Below are 21,259 nucleotides of genomic sequence, written 5' to 3' on the forward strand. Positions count from 1 at the left end.
AGGGCCCGGAGCAGGTACATTTTTTCATCCAGGGTTCCCTGCCGCTGCTTTTCCACTTCAGATGCGATTCAACCAGGCACTGGTATTCTCAAATGCAAACCTCGCTCTTACAACCCAACAATTAGAAGACAAATAATCAAATTTAAAAACGTACAAAGAGGGGACTGGCAGGTGGCGTAATGGTTATGTCGCTGGACTCCCACATGGCTGACTGTGGTTCGAATCCCAGACCTGGAGGCTTGTTTTCTTTTCCCCTCTCTCTCACTCTACCCCTCTCTGGTCAAATTTAAATTAAATAAATAAATAAACTTAAATAAAATCATTCTTTAAAAAAAAAGAGAAAGAGGGCCAGACGGTGGCCCAGTGGTAAAACATGATGCTCTGCGAAGGAATTCTACATGAGAATATTTCCAGTGCAGCTCCAGAGACTCCCTGAATACACTGGGCACACATGTGCCCACAATTTGGGGCCGGCTGAAAGCTTGTGGTAACCTGTGGTGTCAAGACTCTGCAAGGGTGACACATCCTTCTCTGTCTCTCTCAAAGAAGAAATAAACTTTTTTCAAAAATGTGCAAAGAAGGGGCCAGCCGATGGTATAGCAGCTACATTGCTGGACTCACACATGGTCGACCATGGTTGAAGTCCTGGATCTGGCGAGCTTGAAACTCACAAGAGGCACATGTGCATGCATGCCCAAGATCCCAGGAGGAGAGCAGAGGAATTGTGGCATGGTCATCCCCCTGGGAGGTGATTTCACACTCTCCCTCTCATTCTGTCTCTGGCAAGCGCATGCACCGTATAGCAAAAACAAATAATAAAAAGGAATGAAGTACTGACATTGCTATAACATTAACCTTGAAAACATTACTTGAGGGACCAGCAGATGGCATAATGGTTACGTTGCTGGAGTCCCACGTAGTTGACCACAGTTCGAGTCCCTGACCCAGTGGCTTAAAACTCATGCTGGGCATGTGTGTGTGTGCCTAAAATCCCAAGAGGAAAATAGAGGAGAAAAGATTGTTGCATGGCCATACCATGGCGGGAGGTGGGGGAGTGATTTCTCATCTTCCTTTACACTGTCTCTCTCCAATAAGTGCACATGCCCTAGGGCAAAAACTTAAAAAAAAAAAATGGGGGTGGGGGGAAGAAAAGAAAGGGGAAAAAAAAAAGAATTAAAGAATGAGTTTACTTTAGTACAAAAATATTTTGAGAATTAGATCCAGAAAGTATTTTGAGAGTTGCTCCATGGTGGAGAAGTAATACACGTAATACACTGCTTAAGAGAAAGCACGCTCCACACAGTGACAGCAGCTTGAGTCTCTGAACAGTCATGAAACATGCCAGGCAGACACAGAGTGCCCAAGATCGGGAACGTGTGTGTGTGTGTGTGTGTGTGTGTGTGTCTAAAATCCCAAGAAAAGAAGGGAGGAGAAGGGACTAGTGTGGCCATATACCCTGGGAGTGGATTTCTCATTTTCTCTCTCTCTCTCTCACCCCTAGGCAAGCACACATTTCTTATAGCAATTTTTTTTTGTTTTGCTTTTGGAGATTTTTTTTGCTATAGAGCATATGTGCTAACCAGAGAGATAGAAAGCAAGAAATCACCCCCTGGGGATGTGGCCACACTGCTATACTGCCTTCTCCTCTTGGGATTTTAGGCACACGCACATGCACCCTGCATGGTTTTTTGGGGGAGAGGTTTTTGCTATAGGGCACATGTGCTCACCAGAAAGACAGAGAGACAGACAGAAAGCAAGAAATCACCCCCTAGGGGGGATGGCCACGCCACAATCCCTTCTCCATTCTCCTCTTAGGATCTTGGGCACTCATGCACACATGCCTGGTGTTGAGTTTAAGCCACCAGGTCCGGGACTCAAACTGCAGCTGGCTACATGGGAGTCCAGCAACACAGCCATTACACCAACTGCTGGTCCCGCGCTCTGCATGACTTTCAATCTGCCAGGTCCGGGATTCAAAATGCAGTGGACTACATGGGAGTCCAGCGACATAACCATTATGCCATCTGCTGGTTCCCCTGTAGCAAATTTTTCAAAAGGTAGAAAAGAAGGGGATCACAGCACGACTGAACACGGTGGAGGGCGCATCTTTCCTTCCCCTGCCCATACATGTTTATGCCATCACAAATAAAGGAAAAAAGAGTTTGAAATTTATGTTGTTTTTTTTTTTCAGAATACGTGTTTTCCACGAACTTTTTGAAGACCCCCGTGTATGAGCCAATCGGTATGTTAACCTGCACCTCATTATGTGTGTGTATATGTCGTGTATATATATGTGTGTGCACATGCATAGAAATCTATCAAAACATCACGCTGCATACTTCAAATACATACAACTACAAAGCCCTCAGGAGCCGAACAGTCAGCAGCTTGTAGAAAGCCAGAGAGCAAACCCTCCCCACTGCCTATGGCTTCTAGGAAGGAATCATCTTGTTTCCTGCATCACATGCTTTGGTCATTGTTGCTGGTCTCGTTCTCACATGAGCACACGTGGCTGTCATTAGTCTCTTCCCTTGCCTAATTATTTCTAATGAGCCTTTACCAACTTAACAACGAAATACTGTATCTTTGACCAAGAAATATTTGTCAAAAAGCAAGAACTCTTTCTTTCTCCCTTCGGTGACTGCTGTTACCTCCCCTGCACTGAGGCAGCAGCCCACCCCGACTCGCCGCACTCTACGGAACGTGCTCTGCCAAGCCAGACCTTTCTCGGATTTGTAGGTCTCACTCTCGGGCCTTTTCAGAGCCTTGATTTACTCCTGCAAAAGCCGCAGTAGGTAGAGAATGTCCAGGCTCCTGACCACGTCCCTGCTGGGCTGATCACTCTAAAGAGCTATGGCTGGTTTTCTACAGACCCAAGATGACAGCCTAATTTCAGAGGCACTGCCTCCACCCTTGATGTTATTCTTCCAAGTTCCAGCACGAGATTCCAAATTAAGCAGGTAACATCAGATACATTCCTATTGACTACCACACTACTAAGTTTTTTATTGTTCCCATTAACCATCTCATCTTCTTCCCTCGGCAGTCTTATTGGGCAGTTAGAAATAGCTTTTGGGGGGGGCAGGTGGCACGGTGGTTAAGGGTGCTATACTCCCACATGGCCAACCATGGTTCGAGTCCCAGACCTGGCAGCTTACTTTCTCACTCTCTCCCTCACTCTGCGTGTCCCTCTCTGGTCAAATTTAAATAAATAAAGTTAAATAAAATAATTCTTTTAAAAAAATAGCTTTTGGCATGACAGACTCAAAAGGATACTTAGATAATAAAGACAATACACATCTTCATAGGAGTTCAGAGGAATCTGATCTCAATCTCACAAGATCGAGAAGTTCATAATCCACAGTGCTGATAAGGGTGGAGAACTGGCACACTCACATGCACCTCCTGCTCATATGAGTATAAACCTATTCAGAGAACAATTTGACCTAAATGCCAAAATGCAAACTACACAGACTTTTTCTTTCTTTCTTTTATTTTTTTTTTTAAAAAAGACTTATTTATTTAATTCTATTCATTTATTCCTTTATTTTAATTTGACCAGAGAGAGACATAAACGAGAGGGAAAGTAAGAAAGCAAGCTGCTAGGTCCAGGACTCGAACTGCAGTCAGCCGTGTGACGCAAACCAGGAACTCTACCCCTACCAATGAATCTGTACTACAGAGCTGTCTAAAGGAGAAACAATATAAATTTCCAACACCAGATGGTACAGTCACACAAAAGAATACTATGCAGCCAATAAAAGGGATGAGGCAATACTGGCTAATGTTTCAGTAGCTATGCATCCTAGGCACTCTACGCACGGTCCACGCACCACCTAATTTAATTCTAACAACGCTACATTCACACCAATTCACACAGGGCGGGCCAGCATCACTGCTAACTGCTCCTTACCTGTGTGAAAGGCTCTAAAAGGCAGGTTCCAAAGGGACTGGAAATGGTTCTGGGCAGTGTTTTCACAGTGGCGAAGGCTGTAACCAAGCAAAAACCAACCATTAATTGTCTTAAAATTAAAAACAAAGTTAGTGCATCACTGCCAAAATTTGAGTTTTCAGATGCAGTAACAGTATTGCAGCAATGTGGTTTTGACAATTGTATTGTGGTTAGGTAAGAAAGATCCTTATAGAAAAAAGGCTGAAACAAAGTATCCTCAATTCATCAAGTTACTCCTAAGGGTTTCAGAAAAATAAACATAACCACATCCATACATACAGGGAGAGACAGGGTAAGGAGAAACAGACAAAGCAAATAGGGTTGACATGCAGGGAATTTCAGTAAAAGCTATTTGGGAATTCTATCTCCGTAGTCTGATTTCACAAGCAAAAGGGGTTTTCTGGGGCCAGCAAGTGGCGTGGTGGTTAAAGGAGCTGGATTCCTATGTGGCCAACCACAGTTCGAGTCTCAGACTTGGTGGCTTGCTTTCTCACTTTCCCTTTCTTTTTCTCTCTGGTCAAATAAAAGTAATAACAAATGGAATTAAATAAATAAATAATTTTTTTTAAAAAAAGTGTGTGTTGGGGGGGTGTTCCTTTTGAGCCAGCCAAGTGGTGTGGGTTAAGGCAGCTGGATCCCATATGGCTGGCTATGCGGTCTGAGTTCCAGATCTGGCACCTTGAAAACTGCATGTGTATGTGTGTCCAAAATCCCAAGAGGAGAATGGAAAAGGGACTGAAGTGTGGCCATCCCCACTGGAGGTTGATTTCTCACTTTCTCTTTCTCTCTCTGTCAGGCAAGCACACACATCCTATAGCAAATTTTTTTTTTTTTAAAGGGGGAGGGATTCTTTCTTAAACATAAGGACATAGTAAACAGTAAAACCAGCACTCTTATACAAAGCCATGTTTCTGTACCAGCAAAGGGCTGTGTGTAGGTCTGTAAACATTAGAACCCCAAAGCATTAAAGACTCTAGTGCTTCAGATAACTCCACTTGTAAGAGTTTTAAACGTCTGTATGAGGGCGGCAGGGAAGATGGCACAAACCCACCACGTTGAGCTATTCTAATCTACTTCAAGTCTGGTTGGACAGTTGGTTTAAATTTTTTAAATAATCCTTGTGGCTATTTTACCACAAAAGCTATATTAACAGAGTGAATGAGTTTCAAGCTGAGAAAAAAATTACAAATCATTTTCATGATTTTAAACTCTAAGGAAGTAGGACCAGCAGATGGCGTAATGGTTACGTCACTGAACTCCCACATGGCTGACCATCATTCAAGTCCCAGACCCAGAGGCTTGAAACATGCTGGGCACATGTATGTGCATCCTCAAAATCCCAAGAGGAGAATGGAGGAGAAGGGATTGTGGCATGGGGGGAGGGGGTGATTTCTCACTTTCTATTTCTCCAGAAGCACATGTGCCCTATAGCAAAAATTTCTTTAAAAAAAGTTCTAAGTATTACTCTGATTCCATTTATTTTCTTCCTTATTATTATTATTATTTTACCCTCTGTCACAATCTTCCCAGCTAGGACTACAGGCATGAACCACTAGGCACGGCTCCTTTCCAGACAGGATCTATGTTCCCCAGGCCAGCCTTGAGCTTGCAATTCTCCTGGCTCCGCGTCCTGAGTCCCTGGAACTACAGATGCATGTCCCGCACCTGGCCTTTAGGGTGGACTGGGAATCAAGCCTGGGGCTCCCCTGTGGTGCTAGCCTGTGGGAACAGCACCTCAGCACTGTGAGAGCACAGCTGGCTGGGCGGTTTCTCTTGCCTCACATTTACCCCGAGCATCAGACATATCCCTAGTGGCAATAAATGATGATGCCAGTGGGCAGAGCGTCAGTGAACTTCCAGTTAGCAACTGGATCTCCCTCCTACCACATTCATGTTCTCTCTAAGACAGAAAACAAGATCAGACCTTACATCTTGCTGACCTTTCAGATCTCCTGCTGCTTCCGCTTTCTTCCTCACTCACTGCCACGCCTTGTACATGCCCATGTGGGCCCTTTCCACACCTCTGTGTTTGCTCTTTGCTCTACTGGGCACACCCTTCTCCCAAGTGGCTCATTCTCTGTTCAAATGTTCCCCCCTTCTCAAGAACTCAAGTCTAACTCTGTGGCTAGAACCAAAGCTGTGCCACGTATTAGCTGTGTAAACCTGGGAAATTGCAACTTTTTTTTTTTTTGGCCAGAGGGCATGTGTGCTCACCAGAGAGAGGGAGAAGAAAGCATCCCCAACAGATATAGTCAGCTACAATCCCACCTCCTCCATCTATCCACCCTGTCGGAATTGGGGGTGGATAAGCACAGGCATCCTGCATGTTTTTCAAGCCACTGAGACTCAAACTGCAGTTGCCCACGTGGGATCCAGTCATTAACCACTGGACCACACGTTGCCCCAGTTCAACTAACTCTTAGCCTAAGTTTATACCCACCTGTAAAAAGAGAACCTATTTCATTAAAAGTGAGACGGGGCCAACAGGTGGTGTGGTGGTTAAGGGACTGGACTCCTGTATGAACTTCAGTTGAGTCCTGGACCTGGTGTGAGTCCCAGATCTCACAGTTTGAAAATCACGTCGGGAATGTGTATGTGCATGCCCAAAATCCAAAAGGAAAATGAACTGCAGCGTGGCCATCCTCCCTGGGGATGATTTCTCATCCCTCTCTCTTCCCCTCTCTAAAAAAAACCCCTGTGTCCCCACCCTCCCCCGCCCTTAAACAAAAAAAAAGTTTAAAAAAAAAAAAAAAAAAAAAGATGTTAGGCAAGGACATGGCTGTGTATACAGTAGACACTGCTGCACAATGCTAGAGTCAAATGACATGGTCTGGATTCAATTCTTCGTTAAACTTGAACACAGCAGATAGGCCTGTGGGTGCCTATGATCCTGACTGGCAGGAAAGCTGGAGGGGAAGGGGGAAATTAGAATACGGCAAGACCCTGTTGGAGGTCCTTGCCCCACCTGTTTCTCTCTTATTAAGTAAATAAATGTGTAAGGAGTGTCATTTTTTAGTCTTCCCAACTCATGACACACTTTAGAGGAATTTATGACTGACTCATAAAGAGCACACCTGCTAACACTGAAAACAGGGAGTCTCCTGCCCAAATCCCATCTCTCAGAGCCTACTCTGAGAGAACCAGCCCAATCCTGAATAGCGATAGGGTGAAGCTTTCATCACAAGGCCCTTAATGGTATCTGTTCACTCTCCGTCCAAATCCAATGTCCTTTTACTCCCTAAGACTATGTTAAGTCACCTCTTGTCACAGTGCAAGCTTCAGTCAACATGACAAAATGACCTTGCCAGAAAAACATAAGTATGGTGCGTCTCTCAAACCCTAGCTCTTTGATATGGCACCAAGCAGCCAATTCTGCGTCACAGCTACCAACATTTTAATCATTTTCTGAGAGTCGAGATGCTCCCAAGCTATTTCTGTGTAATAAGCTATTTCTGGGTAATAACTGCCCTCAAGGTGGAGAGCCTGAGGGAAAAGTCTGTGTGTGAAAGACAAACACCCTGGAGTCCTGTCTCTGCAACTGTCTGGGTGAACTTGAACAAATCCCTTACTCTTAGGGCCTCAAGCTCTTCAATTTCAAAAAGCAAAGACCTGATTTAGAAGACCTCTCAGGAGTCTTCCAACTCTAAGAACCTAAGAGCTGGGAGTCACTAGGGTAATCAAGATCCAAACCCCATAACAGACTATCCTGAGATTCCTAATCTAACCCTCTTGCTTTAAAGACAAAAATCCCGGAGTGAAAGCCGCCGGACTCCCAGTCCAGGGCTCTGCCAACTCCAGGCCGCCCCTTCCAGGAAAACGAACGCCTACGAAAAAGGCTTTCAGCCTGTCTTGGCTCTAGAGACGGGCAGGCAGCCTTTTCCATCCGCTTTTTGTCTCCCGTGCACTTCCTCCGAACTGGATGGCAAAACAAGCGCATCTAGTCCACATCCTAATGAATCCGGGCTGTCTGACGCGGGGGTAGTTGCACCTGCTCCCGAGCTCCAGGGGAAGGTGGCTCCGTCTCCACCTGAGCTCTCCTTCTGGCGAGCTCCCGAAAGACCACGACTCCTTTCTCCCAACCCCGGCGTGGCCCAGGCCGCCCCGGCGCCGCGCAGCGTCCCCTCTAGGGCCTTACCTGCTCCGCCACGGTGCGACTCTGCACAGCAACCGCAGACACCCGGAGCCCACGGACGCAGCCATCTTGCCTCCTCCTTTCCAGCGAACCACGCCCCCCTTTAAGACGCCGGGCGCTCGCGAGTGACGACACGAGCCTCCAGGCCAATGAGGAACGCGGACGACTGGGGGCGGAGCCGAGTAAGCCCCGCCCTGTGGCGACTTCCCAAGCTCCATCCCTGCCTGGCACGTCCAGGGCAGAGAGGGCAGGTGTGTGCGCTGGCAGCACCGGATGCGCCAAACCTGGGCAGGGGCGCAGCCCTACAGGGTCTCCTTCTCGCTGGCGTCTTTTTCTGGATGTACCCGGACATTTTGAAGCACCCCAGGACTGAAAATGTCCTATTAACTGATCTAACTTACCCTCCCTTTTTTTTTTTTTTAAGAAAGTAATTTTTTAAAAATCTAATTTCATTATTTTTAATCTGACCAGAGAGAGACAAGAGAGGGTGAGAGGGAAAGTGAGAAAGCAGGTTGCCAAGTCTCAAATTCGAACTGCGGTCAGCCATGTGGGAGTCCAACACCTCGACCACCACGCCTAACCGGCGGACCCTTAATTTGCTCAGGACAACTCAGCTACCTTTTTTTTTTTTTTTTAAGATTCCCCCCCCCCCCTTTAATTTGACTGGGAGGGGGGTGAGAAAGCAAGCTGCCAAGTCCAGGACTCAAACCACAGCCATGTGGAGTTGAGCGCCCCAACCATCATGCCACTTGTCAGCCCCTCAGCTACAATTCATTGAGTGGCAGGCTCTGTTGAGCACTTTACAATCATAGTGTCATATTCGAATTTTCAGCCACTGTGCTGCCAGGGACATCAGAAGCAAGAGGTCTTGGATCATTTAGAAACACACTTAACCATCAAGAGATGTACCTAGTGTGATGGTGCTTGCTCCTGCAGAGGTTTTGGAAAGATCTTTGGTTTTAATAGAACAAGTTTTGGAGGACCAGCAGTTGGTATACTGGCTATGTCACTGGATTCCCATGTAGTTTCTGCGGTTCGAGTCCCAGATCCGGTGGCTTAAACTCAAGTCGGGCGCATGTGCATGTGTGCCCAAGATCCTGAGAGGAGAATGGAGGAGAAGGAATTGCGGCATGGCCATCCCCCCTGGAGGGTGATTTCTCACTTTGTCTTCCTGGTGAGCACACGTGTCCTATGGCAAAAATCTCTCCCCCCAAAAAAATAAATAAGAGAACAAGTTTTTGATGTAGTACCTATTTTATTTTTAATGTTTACTATAGGGCTGGAAAAGAGAGAAAACCAGATTTTTTCCTATGTAATTTTTCATTTATTTTTCCTTATTAATTTATTTTAATTTGACGAGAGAGAGAGAGAGAAAGCCACCAGGTCCAGAACTCAATTATGGTCAGCTATGTGGGAGTCCAGTGGCTCAACCACCACCTCACTGCCCCAGAGTTATTATTTAATGGCTACAGAATTTGTTTTGGATGATGAAAAGTTCTGAAAATGGTGGGCCAGCAGGTGGGGGGGGTGATTAAGGTGCTGGACTCCTACATGGCTGACTGGGGTTTGAGTCTCAGACCTGGCAGCTTGTCTTTCTCTGGCCAGTGCGTGTGCCCTATAGCAAAACATACATACAAACAAACCAAAACACCATTGAAGTGTACATTTACAATTGGTGAATTATATAATTGTAAACTCAATAAAGTTGTCTAAAATCTCTCATCTCTATTGCTGGAATGCAGAAATACACTTCATATTTGTATTTGAGTTTATATCTAATATGATATTTGATGTAGGTGCTTATATTTGATCTAAAAGGTTTCCCTTTTACTTCTACTATGTATATGGTTTTTGTCTTGAGTGATTCCTTATCAAATGTAATCTTTGTCAGAGGTGATCATACTTTTTTCTTTAATTCTGTTAATATGGAGACTGCATTGACTTTCCTTTTTTTAAAGAATTATTTTATTTATTTATTCATTTATTTAATTTGACTAGAGAGAGACAGAGAGAGAGGGAAAGCGAGAAAGCAAGCCACCAGGTCCTGGACTCCAACCGTGGTTGACCATGTCGGAGTGTCCAGCACCTTAACCAGCACACCATCTGCTGGTTCCCATCTTTTTTTAAAGGTTTATGCCATAGGGCAAGTGCACTCCTCAGAGAGAGATAAGAGAGAAAGTGAGAAACCAGTGGTTAGAAAAGATGGCTATGCCACAATGTCTTCTCCTCTCAGGAACTTTTTTTTTTTTTTTTGAGAGGTTTCTGCTATAGGGCACGTGCGCTCGCCAGACAGAGACAGACAGAGAGACAGAAAGCGAGAAATCACCCCCAGGGGGGATGGTCACGCCACAATCCCTTCTCCTCCATTCTCCTCTCGGGATCTTGAGCATGCATGCACACGTGCCCAGCGTGAGTTTAAGCCACCGGGTCTGGGACTCGAACCGTGGTCGACTACATGGGAGTCCAGTGACATAGCCACTACGCTAATTGCTGGTCCCAAGGAGGGTGATTTCTTGATTTCTGTCTCTCTGGTAAATGCGCACACTCTAGAGCAAAAATCTCTCAAAAAATAAATAGTAAGATGAAATCTCACGATATTACAGGTAAAACTTGAACCTACTTCCAAACATTAATAACAAAATAATAGCCTTGAGGGTTATTCGAAAGGTTTTCAAAAAAAAAATTTATTTTCATAAATTAACACACAGAACAGTGGGAATTTTAGAGTCACAAACTACCAAACAGAAAAGAAACTGTAGGGGCATCGTGTATGCCAACATTACCAAAAATGTACAAATTTCACTGAACTATTGACCATGATCATTTATAAACACTTCAGGCAGCTATTTACTGGCCCAGACCACCCCAAGGAGAAGCTGAGGCCCCTCACCTAGAATGCAAATCCAATTCAGCACCAGAGAGGAGCCTGGGGGCACACGATGAACAGGCATCATGTCTGAGAGTTCGCTGTGCAAGGTGGCGGCTGAGATGAGGTCTCCCCGCCGCCCAGCTTCCCAATCACAATAGCTTTGGCTGCTCCCTTTGTGGCTAGTGATATTAAACCATGATTTTAGTCAAGTTGCTCTCCCTGGCCGGCTTTTTATCTAAGTTCAGTTCTGGTAAGGAGCACCTTCCTTCCAGGAATCCAGGAGAGGATACTCCTCATCTCTGGCCAAATACTTATGCTTTGGATACAGACACCCACAACGTGGTTAAGAGGTCCTTTCCATGATGTCAGGGAAACAGTTAATGGAAACAAAACAAAACAAGGGAATGAGAGAAAGCACCAACTTCGCACCACCCCCAACGCTCAGGTAATGGGAGAAAAGTACATCTGCCTAGAAGTTGTTCTTCCACAGACCTTTACATACATGGTATTGATTATGAGATGGAACCCCAGCCTGGGGCGGGTTTCATTAGCTGCACGGCTGCCAGGGATCTGCTGCCATGGTCCTGCATGCTCCCTGCCGCTCTTGGCCTGGTGGGCAGAGAAAGAGCCCCGGGAGGGGGAGAGGGGGAGAAAGGACCATACCCAAAGAGTGCGATCGGGAATCCACCCCACGTTGGCTCAGGTACCCACACAAAAGGCTCTTTCAGGCAAAATCAGAACAGAGTGTCATGATTTTCACAGCTCATGGAGGAGCGCCGAATTGGGGGGTTCACAGCATGAGTTTCCGAGCTCTTTAGGCTCCGAGTAAGGCAAACGCTACATATCTTTTCACTGTATCTCTCTCAGCTGTAGCTCTTAGAGTAAGGTCAGTAAGAAAAAGTGGGCATAATCTGCTTTTCCAGGTGATGAGGTACGTTCAAACTGAAGGAGAAATGAAGCTGGAAAGAAGATCAAAGGGAAAAGAGAGAGAGAGACGGACGAGGAGAGTGTGTGCAGCTGGGGGAGGGGGGGCTGCACATAGAGCTAGAAAAGCAGAAAGATGAGAAGCAGACTTGAAGGTTTCGGTGAAAAGCTGATGGGCAAAACCCTGGTTGGACCTGAGATTTCTCCTCTCTTTCCCATACTAAAACCACTAGACTTCCCGAGGTGAGTTAATTAAGTCATAGTGAACTATAACTTCCCACCATTTGAGTGGGAAATCCCTATACTGAGAAGTTGTACCAAGTTCCACCCCAGAACCAGACCTCCTGTCGCTCTGGGCAGGTGGCGTGCCAGCGGCTAATGTCCCCATCATGGCCGGGGACCACAGGCTCCGAGAACCACTGACAGTGCTGTGTCAGTGGCGAAACTGGATGTTAAGACAGGTGTGGCTGGGTACGACTAGAGCCGGATGTATCAACTCCAGTAGGAAGTTTCAAGTTTGTGGTGGGGGCCTCTTCATAACTTGGAGTAGGGCAGGGCCCTCGGCAGAGGGTAGGCTGAGAGTGTCAAAGAGAGGCCTGGCTGGCCTCAGAGCAGCTTCTCTCCAATCTTCCCAGGAGAACGGAGAAGCCCAGGTCTCTTTCCTCCAATCCTTTGTGCCCAGATGCCAATGTTTCAAACTGCTTTGCCTGGCCCTTCCCAGTGCCACGCCTAGGATGAACAAACCTGAAGCCGTACCTCTGTCAGGTTGGCGACACCACCTCAACTTTCGCCTGACAGGGCTGCCACGTGCCGACTCGTCTGTACCAGCTGTGGGGCTGGCAAACGGCCGCTGTCCACTCACTGCTAGTTCGTGAGCTGCCCAGCAGGAGCTCCCCAAGTATGTCTGCATAAGGGCACAATGTATTACTCACCCCATTCCTTTAAACAAAAGGTAGAGAGAAGCATTTAGTGTCTAAGAACCCTGTCCCAGGAAGGGAGAGGGATTGAGGTGAAGAATAGGTCGTGTCTATACAGTCTGGGCAAAGTGGATGTAGACGGCAGAATCTGGTTAGCATCACGCACAGCCAGCATGGAAACGTGGTTCTCTTCTAATCCTACTTGGCCGTGGCCTTAGAAGCCTCCATGGATGACTGAGTGTGTATTTCACTTCCCTAAATGCTGCATCTGAGGCAGCGGGCCTAGAAGATAGACGTGGCACTTTTTTTTTCCTGCTCAAGTCAGTTTTTCTGCTCCAGTGTGGCATAGACTGTCAACCTGTAAAGGAAAGGCACATAGAGACCACCCACCCCATCCCAGCTCCCCACCTAACAAATGGGGAGACAAGAAACCCAGGAGAATGGGCCAATGTTCCAGGATGGCACCACTCACTCCACTCTGACTTGAAAATGTCCCGGGAGCTTCAAATGTTCCCATCCGTGGCTGCTTTGTGGCAGGAGCTCCTGGGAAGATGGGAAGAGGTGACCGGTATCCTGAGGCTAGTTTTACCATCCCACTCACCAGCCAAGGAATGTTAATTCTCTCAACTCTTGTTAGGAGAAAGATAAATCACAAGAGAGGAGGAGGGGAGGAGGGGAGCCGGGTGAGGGCAAGTAGGGACTCAGTGGGGAGGGAAGGAGGCCTCCAGGCTCTGCTCAGCAGCGAACACTGGCCCAGACTCCTGCAGGCACACACCCAGAAACTCAGCTAACACGGGCATTTGACACTTCCAGTAGGTTTGACCCAGAAGCCCCGAATTCAATGAGGTGCTCTCTGGAATTTTGTGGTTCCACCACAAGTAGGCCATGTCTGAACCAGTGCCCTAACTCCCTGCTCCTGGAGCAGTGCTCTCACAGCTGCGGACACTCTGGGTCAGCTTCTCGCACCGCCGCAGCCTTGCACCAACCCTGTCACATACCACCATTTCAGATAAAACCACTAAGACCATACCCAGCATTAGTATTTTTTAAATAATGGGGAAAGAAACCTGCTCCTACTTATGTCACTAAAATAAATACGTGTACCTAGTGGGCAGGAATGAGAATCCAGATGGAAAAAATGCTCCCTCTGTAAGTTACACTAGAAGGTGGAGTGGGGAAAGACTGCTTGAGACACAGGAGTGGGAAAACGTCTCTTCCATGCACTGATCAACGGAGTCTGATGCCTAGCATGTATTCTTAAGACATCTATTGTCTTCCTCTTAATGTCTTTTAAAAATAGTTTTAAAATCACATTTAAAGGCTCCAAACATGCAGCAACAATAATAATACCGAAAAAGAAAAAAAAGAAAAAAAAAGGGAAGAAAGGAGGAAATAAAATAATGAAAGTAACACCACAACATTAAAAAGTGCAACTTACTTTGAATGGGGCCTGGACGGGCTCCTCTGGCACTAGTGACCCACAGTCACAGAGAGGGAAAAGCCACACACACACACACATACACACACACACACACTCACACACACACACACACTCTCTCTCACACACACACACACAGATAGGTTCTGAGTGGACAGAGGCAAAACGATGAGAAAACATAATAGCTCATCTTTCTTCAACTAACGAAATGAGCCAGTGAGACCACGCAGGACAGGATGCCATGTCCCCCTCCCTAGGCCTTGTTTCTAAATAATCTTGGTCTAGCACCACCGTAAACAAAGCAAAACTTTCATATGGACATGCAGATGCTGTGCAAATGCTGTGAGTCCTTGGAATCCTAGTGTTACTGAAGATATGCTGCTTCTTTCTCCTGTGGATGGCAGAGACTGGGAGGAGGTGGCCGGATGTCACTGAGGACCATTTCCAGGAGAAAGGGAACATTCCTGAGGTTCTATACTCAGCAGTTGAAGTAGAGGACTCTCCTTCGCCAGTTCCTAAAAAGGTTGCACCCTAAAATAGGTCATAATTCATGGACTGCATTTTGAGTGGTTTGGGCAGTAGGACAAAATTAGGCAACCTCTTCTAAGGAGGTCCAAAAAAAAAAGAAGAAATCGAACATTGAGACCACCCCCCAAATTGAATGGTTTCTCAACAACCTGACGACCGCTCTTGTTCCTCTTCCTTGGCAAAGAAGGTCTCCAGTTCCATTAGTTTCTGTATCAGAAGAGCATCCAGCTCCTGGCTCTGCAGAGCTGCTTTCTGGGCCCTGGTGAAGCTGCCAGCCACCTTGACTTTCCCTCGAGCTCTTCTCTTTCGTGGGACTGTGAAGTCCTGGAATTCTAGAACTCGCTTCCGCTTCTGTTGGCTGACTGAGATCAGTGTACCATTTCGTTCCTTGGGTTCCTCAAAGATAGTCTCTAAACACCTAAGGATGGAGTGCAAAGCAATTAGAAATCACCTCTCGGGGGATAGCCATGTGCAATCCCGTCTTCCTCATCCTCCTCTTGGGACTTTGGGCACATAAGCACCCATGACCAGTGTGAGGTTCAAACTATTAGGTCCAGGACTCAAGTCGCAGTCAGCGTGTAGACATCGAGTACCTTAATCACCAGGCCACCTGCTGGCCCTAAATAGACCTTTTCTGAAGTGAAAACACGGGAGAGCTCCATCAGTCACTTCAGAAGCCATCTTTTTTACTTCCCAAGTGTGTGAACCTACCTGTTTGCAGGAGGAGACTTGTAATTCTTGTTGGTATATATTTCTTCTAAACTAAACTCCTTTTTCTTTAACCTACAAAAAGAAAAAATAAAAAGTAAGTTCATGCTCTCTCAGAACAACTTAGTTTCCCAACTCTATCCTTTTCATTCATTTACTTTAACTGTTCTGTAGTGTTAGATGTGATTCCTACGTGTAATATGTACTGGGCCTTAGAAATGATATATTCTTCTCTTCTTTTAGTGGTTGGCAAGAATTTTAATTTGTATATTCAGCAGATAAACTGAAGTGAATCAACATTTTTACTCTTTTTCCAAGCAACACAAGGTGTTTTGAACTCTGATCAATACTGTCCCAATTTATTGGTGTTGAAGTGTATCATTTTACCTTTTTGATTTTTATTTATTTTGATTTTTTAGATGTTTTTGCCTTAGGGCATGTGCGTGCACGTGAGCACCTGTGCACAAGATAGAGACAGAAAGACAGACAGAGACAGAGACAGACAGACAATGAGAGGGAAAGTAAGAAATCACCCTAGGGGAGGAGAATGACCACATTCCAATCCTTTCTCCTTCTGGGATCCATTCTCCTCCTGGGATCTTGGGCATGCATGAGCACACACACACTCACACACACACACACACACACCCAGTGTGATTTTCAAGCCACATCTGGGACTTGAACTGTGGTTGGCCATGTAACCACTATGCCATCTTCTGGCCCGCAGGCATGAGCTTTAAGCCACCGGGTCTGGGACTCAAACACAGCTGGTCATGTGAGAGTCCAGCGATGTAACAGTTATGCCATCTGCTGGTCTCTCCCCTTAAAAGTATTTCCTTTGGGGACCTGCAGTTGGAATCGCTATGTTGCTGGACTCACATGTGGTCGACCGTGGTTCAAGTCCAGGACATGGTGGCTTAAACTCACGCCAGGTGTGTGCACATGCGTGCCCAAGATCCTGAGAAGAGAATGGAGGGGAAGGGATTGCGGAGTGGCCATCCCCCCTGGGGGGTGATTTCCCGATTTCTGTCTCTCTGTCGAGCAAATGCACCCTATAGCAAAAACCTCTCAAAAAAAAAAGTATTTCCTTCCATGAGAGGAAGGATGGAGGGGCAGGGATCTCCCCTCAATCTCCATTGCAGCCAGCCATCACCAAGGGCGCCCAGGGTGCATTCAGGTACCTTGTGGATATAAACCAAGAACCCCCTCATATAGACTCCAACACTGTGCAGTAGGACCCCACCGCCTGAGCTACGACGGCTGGACCATCTGTCTCTGTTTTTATTTTGTAATTTACTTACTGAAGAAAGCAGGTTGTAGGCCAGTCCCATAGCCTAATAGTTAAAGGAACAGATCCCACACAGTCAACCACAGTTTGAATCCCTCTCTCAGGGGAATAGAAGGGATTGTGTAAGCACACCTCACTGGCTGATTTTTTCACTCTCTTTCTCCCTCTCTCTTCCTAGCGAGAATATGTGCCGCCTGCAATGAAACAAGAAACTAACAACAACAAAAATCCTCAGGTCACTTAACCTGAGGTTCCCCCAGTAAAGATGGTCTTCTTCTCGTTTTTTAATTACTTATTTAATTCCATTTATTATTACTATTTTTAAAAATTTGACCAGAGAGAGACAGAGTGAGAGAGAAAGGAAAAGCGAGAGAGCAAGCTGCCAGATCCAGAACTCGAATTGTAGTTGGCCACGTGGGAATCCAGCACCTTTAACCACCATGCCACCTGCCGGCCCCAAGACTGTCTTGTTTATATTCCCATGGTGTCATGTAGCATGTTCCCTTGATCCAAATATAAGAGAAATATAGGGATACTGTGTAAATTAGCAGTTTAAGATAAATGTATACTCAGGTTTAGGTGCTTTTATTCCTTTGGTAGACTTGCGGGGCTTGGTGTTTACTTCCATCACGTGGGGCACAATACTGGATTGTCAACGACCACCGGTAGATGCCAACAATATTTGCTATTTCTTTTTCTTTCCTTCTTTCTTTCCTTTTCTTTCCTTCTTTCCTTCCTTCTTTCTTTCCTTCCTTCTTTCTTTCCTTCCTTCTTTCTTTCCTTCCTTCTTTCTTTCCTTCCTTCTTTCTTTCCTTCCTTCTTTCTTTCCTTCCTTCTTTCTTTCCTTCCTTCTTTCTTTCCTTCCTTCTTTCTTTCCTTCCTTCTTTCTTTCCTTCCTTCTTTCTTTCCTTCCTTCTTTCTTTCCTTCCTTCTTTCCTTCCTTCCTTCTTTCCTTCCTTCCTTCTGCTTGAGACACAGGAGTGGGAAAACGTCTCTTCCATGCACTGATCAACGGAGTCTGATGCCTAGCATGTATTCTTAAGACATCTATTGTCTTCCTCTTAATGTCTTTTAAAAATAGTTTTAAAATCACATTTAAAGGCTCCAAACATGCAGCAACAATAATAATACCGAAAAAGAAAAAAAAGAAAAAAAAAGGGAAGAAAGGAGGAAATAAAATAATGAAAGTAACACCACAACATTAAAAAGTGCAACTTACTTTGAATGGGGCCTGGACGGGCTCCTCTGGCACTAGTGACCCACAGTCACAGAGAGGGAAAAGCCACACACACACACACATACACACACACACACACTCACACACACACACACACTCTCTCTCACACACACACACACAGATAGGTTCTGAGTGGACAGAGGCAAAACGATGAGAAAACATAATAGCTCATCTTTCTTCAACTAACGAAATGAGCCAGTGAGACCACGCAGGACAGGATGCCATGTCCCCCTCCCTAGGCCTTGTTTCTAAATAATCTTGGTCTAGCACCACCGTAAACAAAGCAAAACTTTCATATGGACATGCAGATGCTGTGCAAATGCTGTGAGTCCTTGGAATCCTAGTGTTACTGAAGATATGCTGCTTCTTTCTCCTGTGGATGGCAGAGACTGGGAGGAGGTGGCCGGATGTCACTGAGGACCATTTCCAGGAGAAAGGGAACATTCCTGAGGTTCTATACTCAGCAGTTGAAGTAGAGGACTCTCCTTCGCCAGTTCCTAAAAAGGTTGCACCCTAAAATAGGTCATAATTCATGGACTGCATTTTGAGTGGTTTGGGCAGTAGGACAAAATTAGGCAACCTCTTCTAAGGAGGTCCAAAAAAAAAAGAAGAAATCGAACATTGAGACCACCCCCCAAATTGAATGGTTTCTCAACAACCTGACGACCGCTCTTGTTCCTCTTCCTTGGCAAAGAAGGTCTCCAGTTCCATTAGTTTCTGTATCAGAAGAGCATCCAGCTCCTGGCTCTGCAGAGCTGCTTTCTGGGCCCTGGTGAAGCTGCCAGCCACCTTGACTTTCCCTCGAGCTCTTCTCTTTCGTGGGACTGTGAAGTCCTGGAATTCTAGAACTCGCTTCCGCTTCTGTTGGCTGACTGAGATCAGTGTACCATTTCGTTCCTTGGGTTCCTCAAAGATAGTCTCTAAACACCTAAGGATGGAGTGCAAAGCAATTAGAAATCACCTCTCGGGGGATAGCCATGTGCAATCCCGTCTTCCTCATCCTCCTCTTGGGACTTTGGGCACATAAGCACCCATGACCAGTGTGAGGTTCAAACTATTAGGTCCAGGACTCAAGTCGCAGTCAGCGTGTAGACATCGAGTACCTTAATCACCAGGCCACCTGCTGGCCCTAAATAGACCTTTTCTGAAGTGAAAACACGGGAGAGCTCCATCAGTCACTTCAGAAGCCATCTTTTTTACTTCCCAAGTGTGTGAACCTACCTGTTTGCAGGAGGAGACTTGTAATTCTTGTTGGTATATATTTCTTCTAAACTAAACTCCTTTTTCTTTAACCTACAAAAAGAAAAAATAAAAAGTAAGTTCATGCTCTCTCAGAACAACTTAGTTTCCCAACTCTATCCTTTTCATTCATTTACTTTAACTGTTCTGTAGTGTTAGATGTGATTCCTACGTGTAATATGTACTGGGCCTTAGAAATGATATATTCTTCTCTTCTTTTAGTGGTTGGCAAGAATTTTAATTTGTATATTCAGCAGATAAACTGAAGTGAATCAACATTTTTACTCTTTTTCCAAGCAACACAAGGTGTTTTGAACTCTGATCAATACTGTCCCAATTTATTGGTGTTGAAGTGTATCATTTTACCTTTTTGATTTTTATTTATTTTGATTTTTTAGATGTTTTTGCCTTAGGGCATGTGCGTGCACGTGAGCACCTGTGCACAAGATAGAGACAGAAAGACAGACAGAGACAGAGACAGACAGACAATGAGAGGGAAAGTAAGAAATCACCCTAGGGGAGGAGAATGACCACATTCCAATCCTTTCTCCTTCTGGGATCCATTCTCCTCCTGGGATCTTGGGCATGCATGAGCACACACACACTCACACACACACACACACACACCCAGTGTGATTTTCAAGCCACATCTGGGACTTGAACTGTGGTTGGCCATGTAACCACTATGCCATCTTCTGGCCCGCAGGCATGAGCTTTAAGCCACCGGGTCTGGGACTCAAACACAGCTGGTCATGTGAGAGTCCAGCGATGTAACAGTTATGCCATCTGCTGGTCTCTCCCCTTAAAAGTATTTCCTTTGGGGACCTGCAGTTGGAATCGCTATGTTGCTGGACTCACATGTGGTCGACCGTGGTTCAAGTCCAGGACATGGTGGCTTAAACTCACGCCAGGTGTGTGCACATGCGTGCCCAAGATCCTGAGAAGAGAATGGAGGGGAAGGGATTGCGGAGTGGCCATCCCCCCTGGGGGGTGATTTCCCGATTTCTGTCTCTCTGTCGAGCAAATGCACCCTATAGCAAAAACCTCTCAAAAAAAAAAGTATTTCCTTCCATGAGAGGAAGGATGGAGGGGCAGGGATCTCCCCTCAAACTCCATTGCAGCCAGCCATCACCAAGGGCGCCCAGGGTGCATTCAGGTACCTTGTGGATATAAACCAAGAACCCCCTCATATAGACTCCAACACTGTGCAGTAGGACCCCACCGCCTGAGCTACGACGGCTGGACCATCTGTCTCTGTTTTTATTTTGTAATTTACTTACTGAAGAAAGCAGGTTGTAGGCCCGTCCCATAGCCTAATAGTTAAAGGAACAGATCCCACACAGTCAACCACAGTTTGAATCCCTCTCTCAGGGGAATAGAAGGGATTGTGTAAGCACACCTCACTGGCTGATTTTTTCACTCTCTTTCTCCCTCTCTCTTCCTAGCGAGAATATGTGCCGCCTGCAATGAAACAAGAAACTAACAACAACAAAAATCCTCAGGTCACTTAACCTGAGGTTCCCCCAGTAAAGATGGTCTTCTTCTCGTTTTTTAATTACTTATTTAATTCCATTTATTATTACTATTTTTAAAAATTTGACCAGAGAGAGACAGAGTGAGAGAGAAAGGAAAAGCGAGAGAGCAAGCTGCCAGATCCAGAACTCGAATTGTAGTTGGCCACGTGGGAATCCAGCACCTTTAACCACCATGCCACCTGCCGGCCCCAAGACTGTCTTGTTTATATTCCCATGGTGTCATGTAGCATGTTCCCTTGATCCAAATATAAGAGAAATATAGGGATACTGTGTAAATTAGCAGTTTAAGATAAATGTATACTCAGGTTTAGGTGCTTTTATTCCTTTGGTAGACTTGCGGGGCTTGGTGTTTACTTCCATCACGTGGGGCACAATACTGGATTGTCAACGACCACCGGTAGATGCCAACAATATTTGCTATTTCTTTTTCTTTCCTTCTTTCTTTCCTTTTCTTTCCTTCTTTCCTTCCTTCTTTCTTTCCTTCTTTCTTTC

At 45.7% G+C, this 21,259-nt stretch overlaps 2 protein-coding genes and 1 long non-coding RNA gene across 7 annotated transcripts in view; all 3 read right to left on the bottom strand.

The window, feature by feature from the left end:
- Positions 1–8,176, bottom strand: part of PISD (phosphatidylserine decarboxylase) — a 39,519-nt gene extending 31,343 nt beyond the window's left edge. Inside the window, exons 1-2 of the mRNA XM_006147957.3 lie at positions 8,088–8,176; positions 3,914–3,990 (exon numbers count right to left, since the gene is read on the bottom strand). Of these exons, the coding sequence (XP_006148019.1) occupies positions 3,914–3,990; positions 8,088–8,152 (142 nt within the window). The 5' untranslated portion in view covers positions 8,153–8,176. The remainder of the gene's footprint in view (positions 1–3,913; positions 3,991–8,087) is intronic.
- A 2,576-nt stretch (positions 8,177–10,752) lies between these two features.
- On the bottom strand, positions 10,753–15,905 carry LOC102480811 (uncharacterized). The gene is made up of 2 exons (XR_003549329.1): positions 15,472–15,905; positions 10,753–15,178 (listed from the first exon to the last, which is right to left on the bottom strand). It is a non-coding gene; the product is annotated as an uncharacterized LOC102480811 (long non-coding RNA).
- A 1,829-nt stretch (positions 15,906–17,734) lies between these two features.
- Positions 17,735–21,259, bottom strand: part of PRR14L (proline rich 14 like) — a 47,135-nt gene continuing 43,610 nt past the window's right edge. For all 5 annotated transcript variants that reach the window (XM_027771628.1, XM_006147961.3, XM_027771627.1 and 2 more), the window contains 2 exons: positions 19,215–19,286; positions 17,735–18,921 (listed from right to left, as the gene is read on the bottom strand). In XM_027771628.1, coding sequence (XP_027627429.1) covers positions 18,645–18,921; positions 19,215–19,286 — 349 coding nt within the window. In that variant the 3' untranslated portion in view covers positions 17,735–18,644. The remainder of the gene's footprint in view (positions 18,922–19,214; positions 19,287–21,259) is intronic.

Source organism: Tupaia chinensis, unplaced genomic scaffold (genome assembly GCF_000334495.1).
Source record: "Tupaia chinensis unplaced genomic scaffold, TupChi_1.0 Scaffold000226_1, whole genome shotgun sequence".
Lineage (NCBI taxonomy): Eukaryota > Metazoa > Chordata > Mammalia > Scandentia > Tupaiidae > Tupaia > Tupaia belangeri.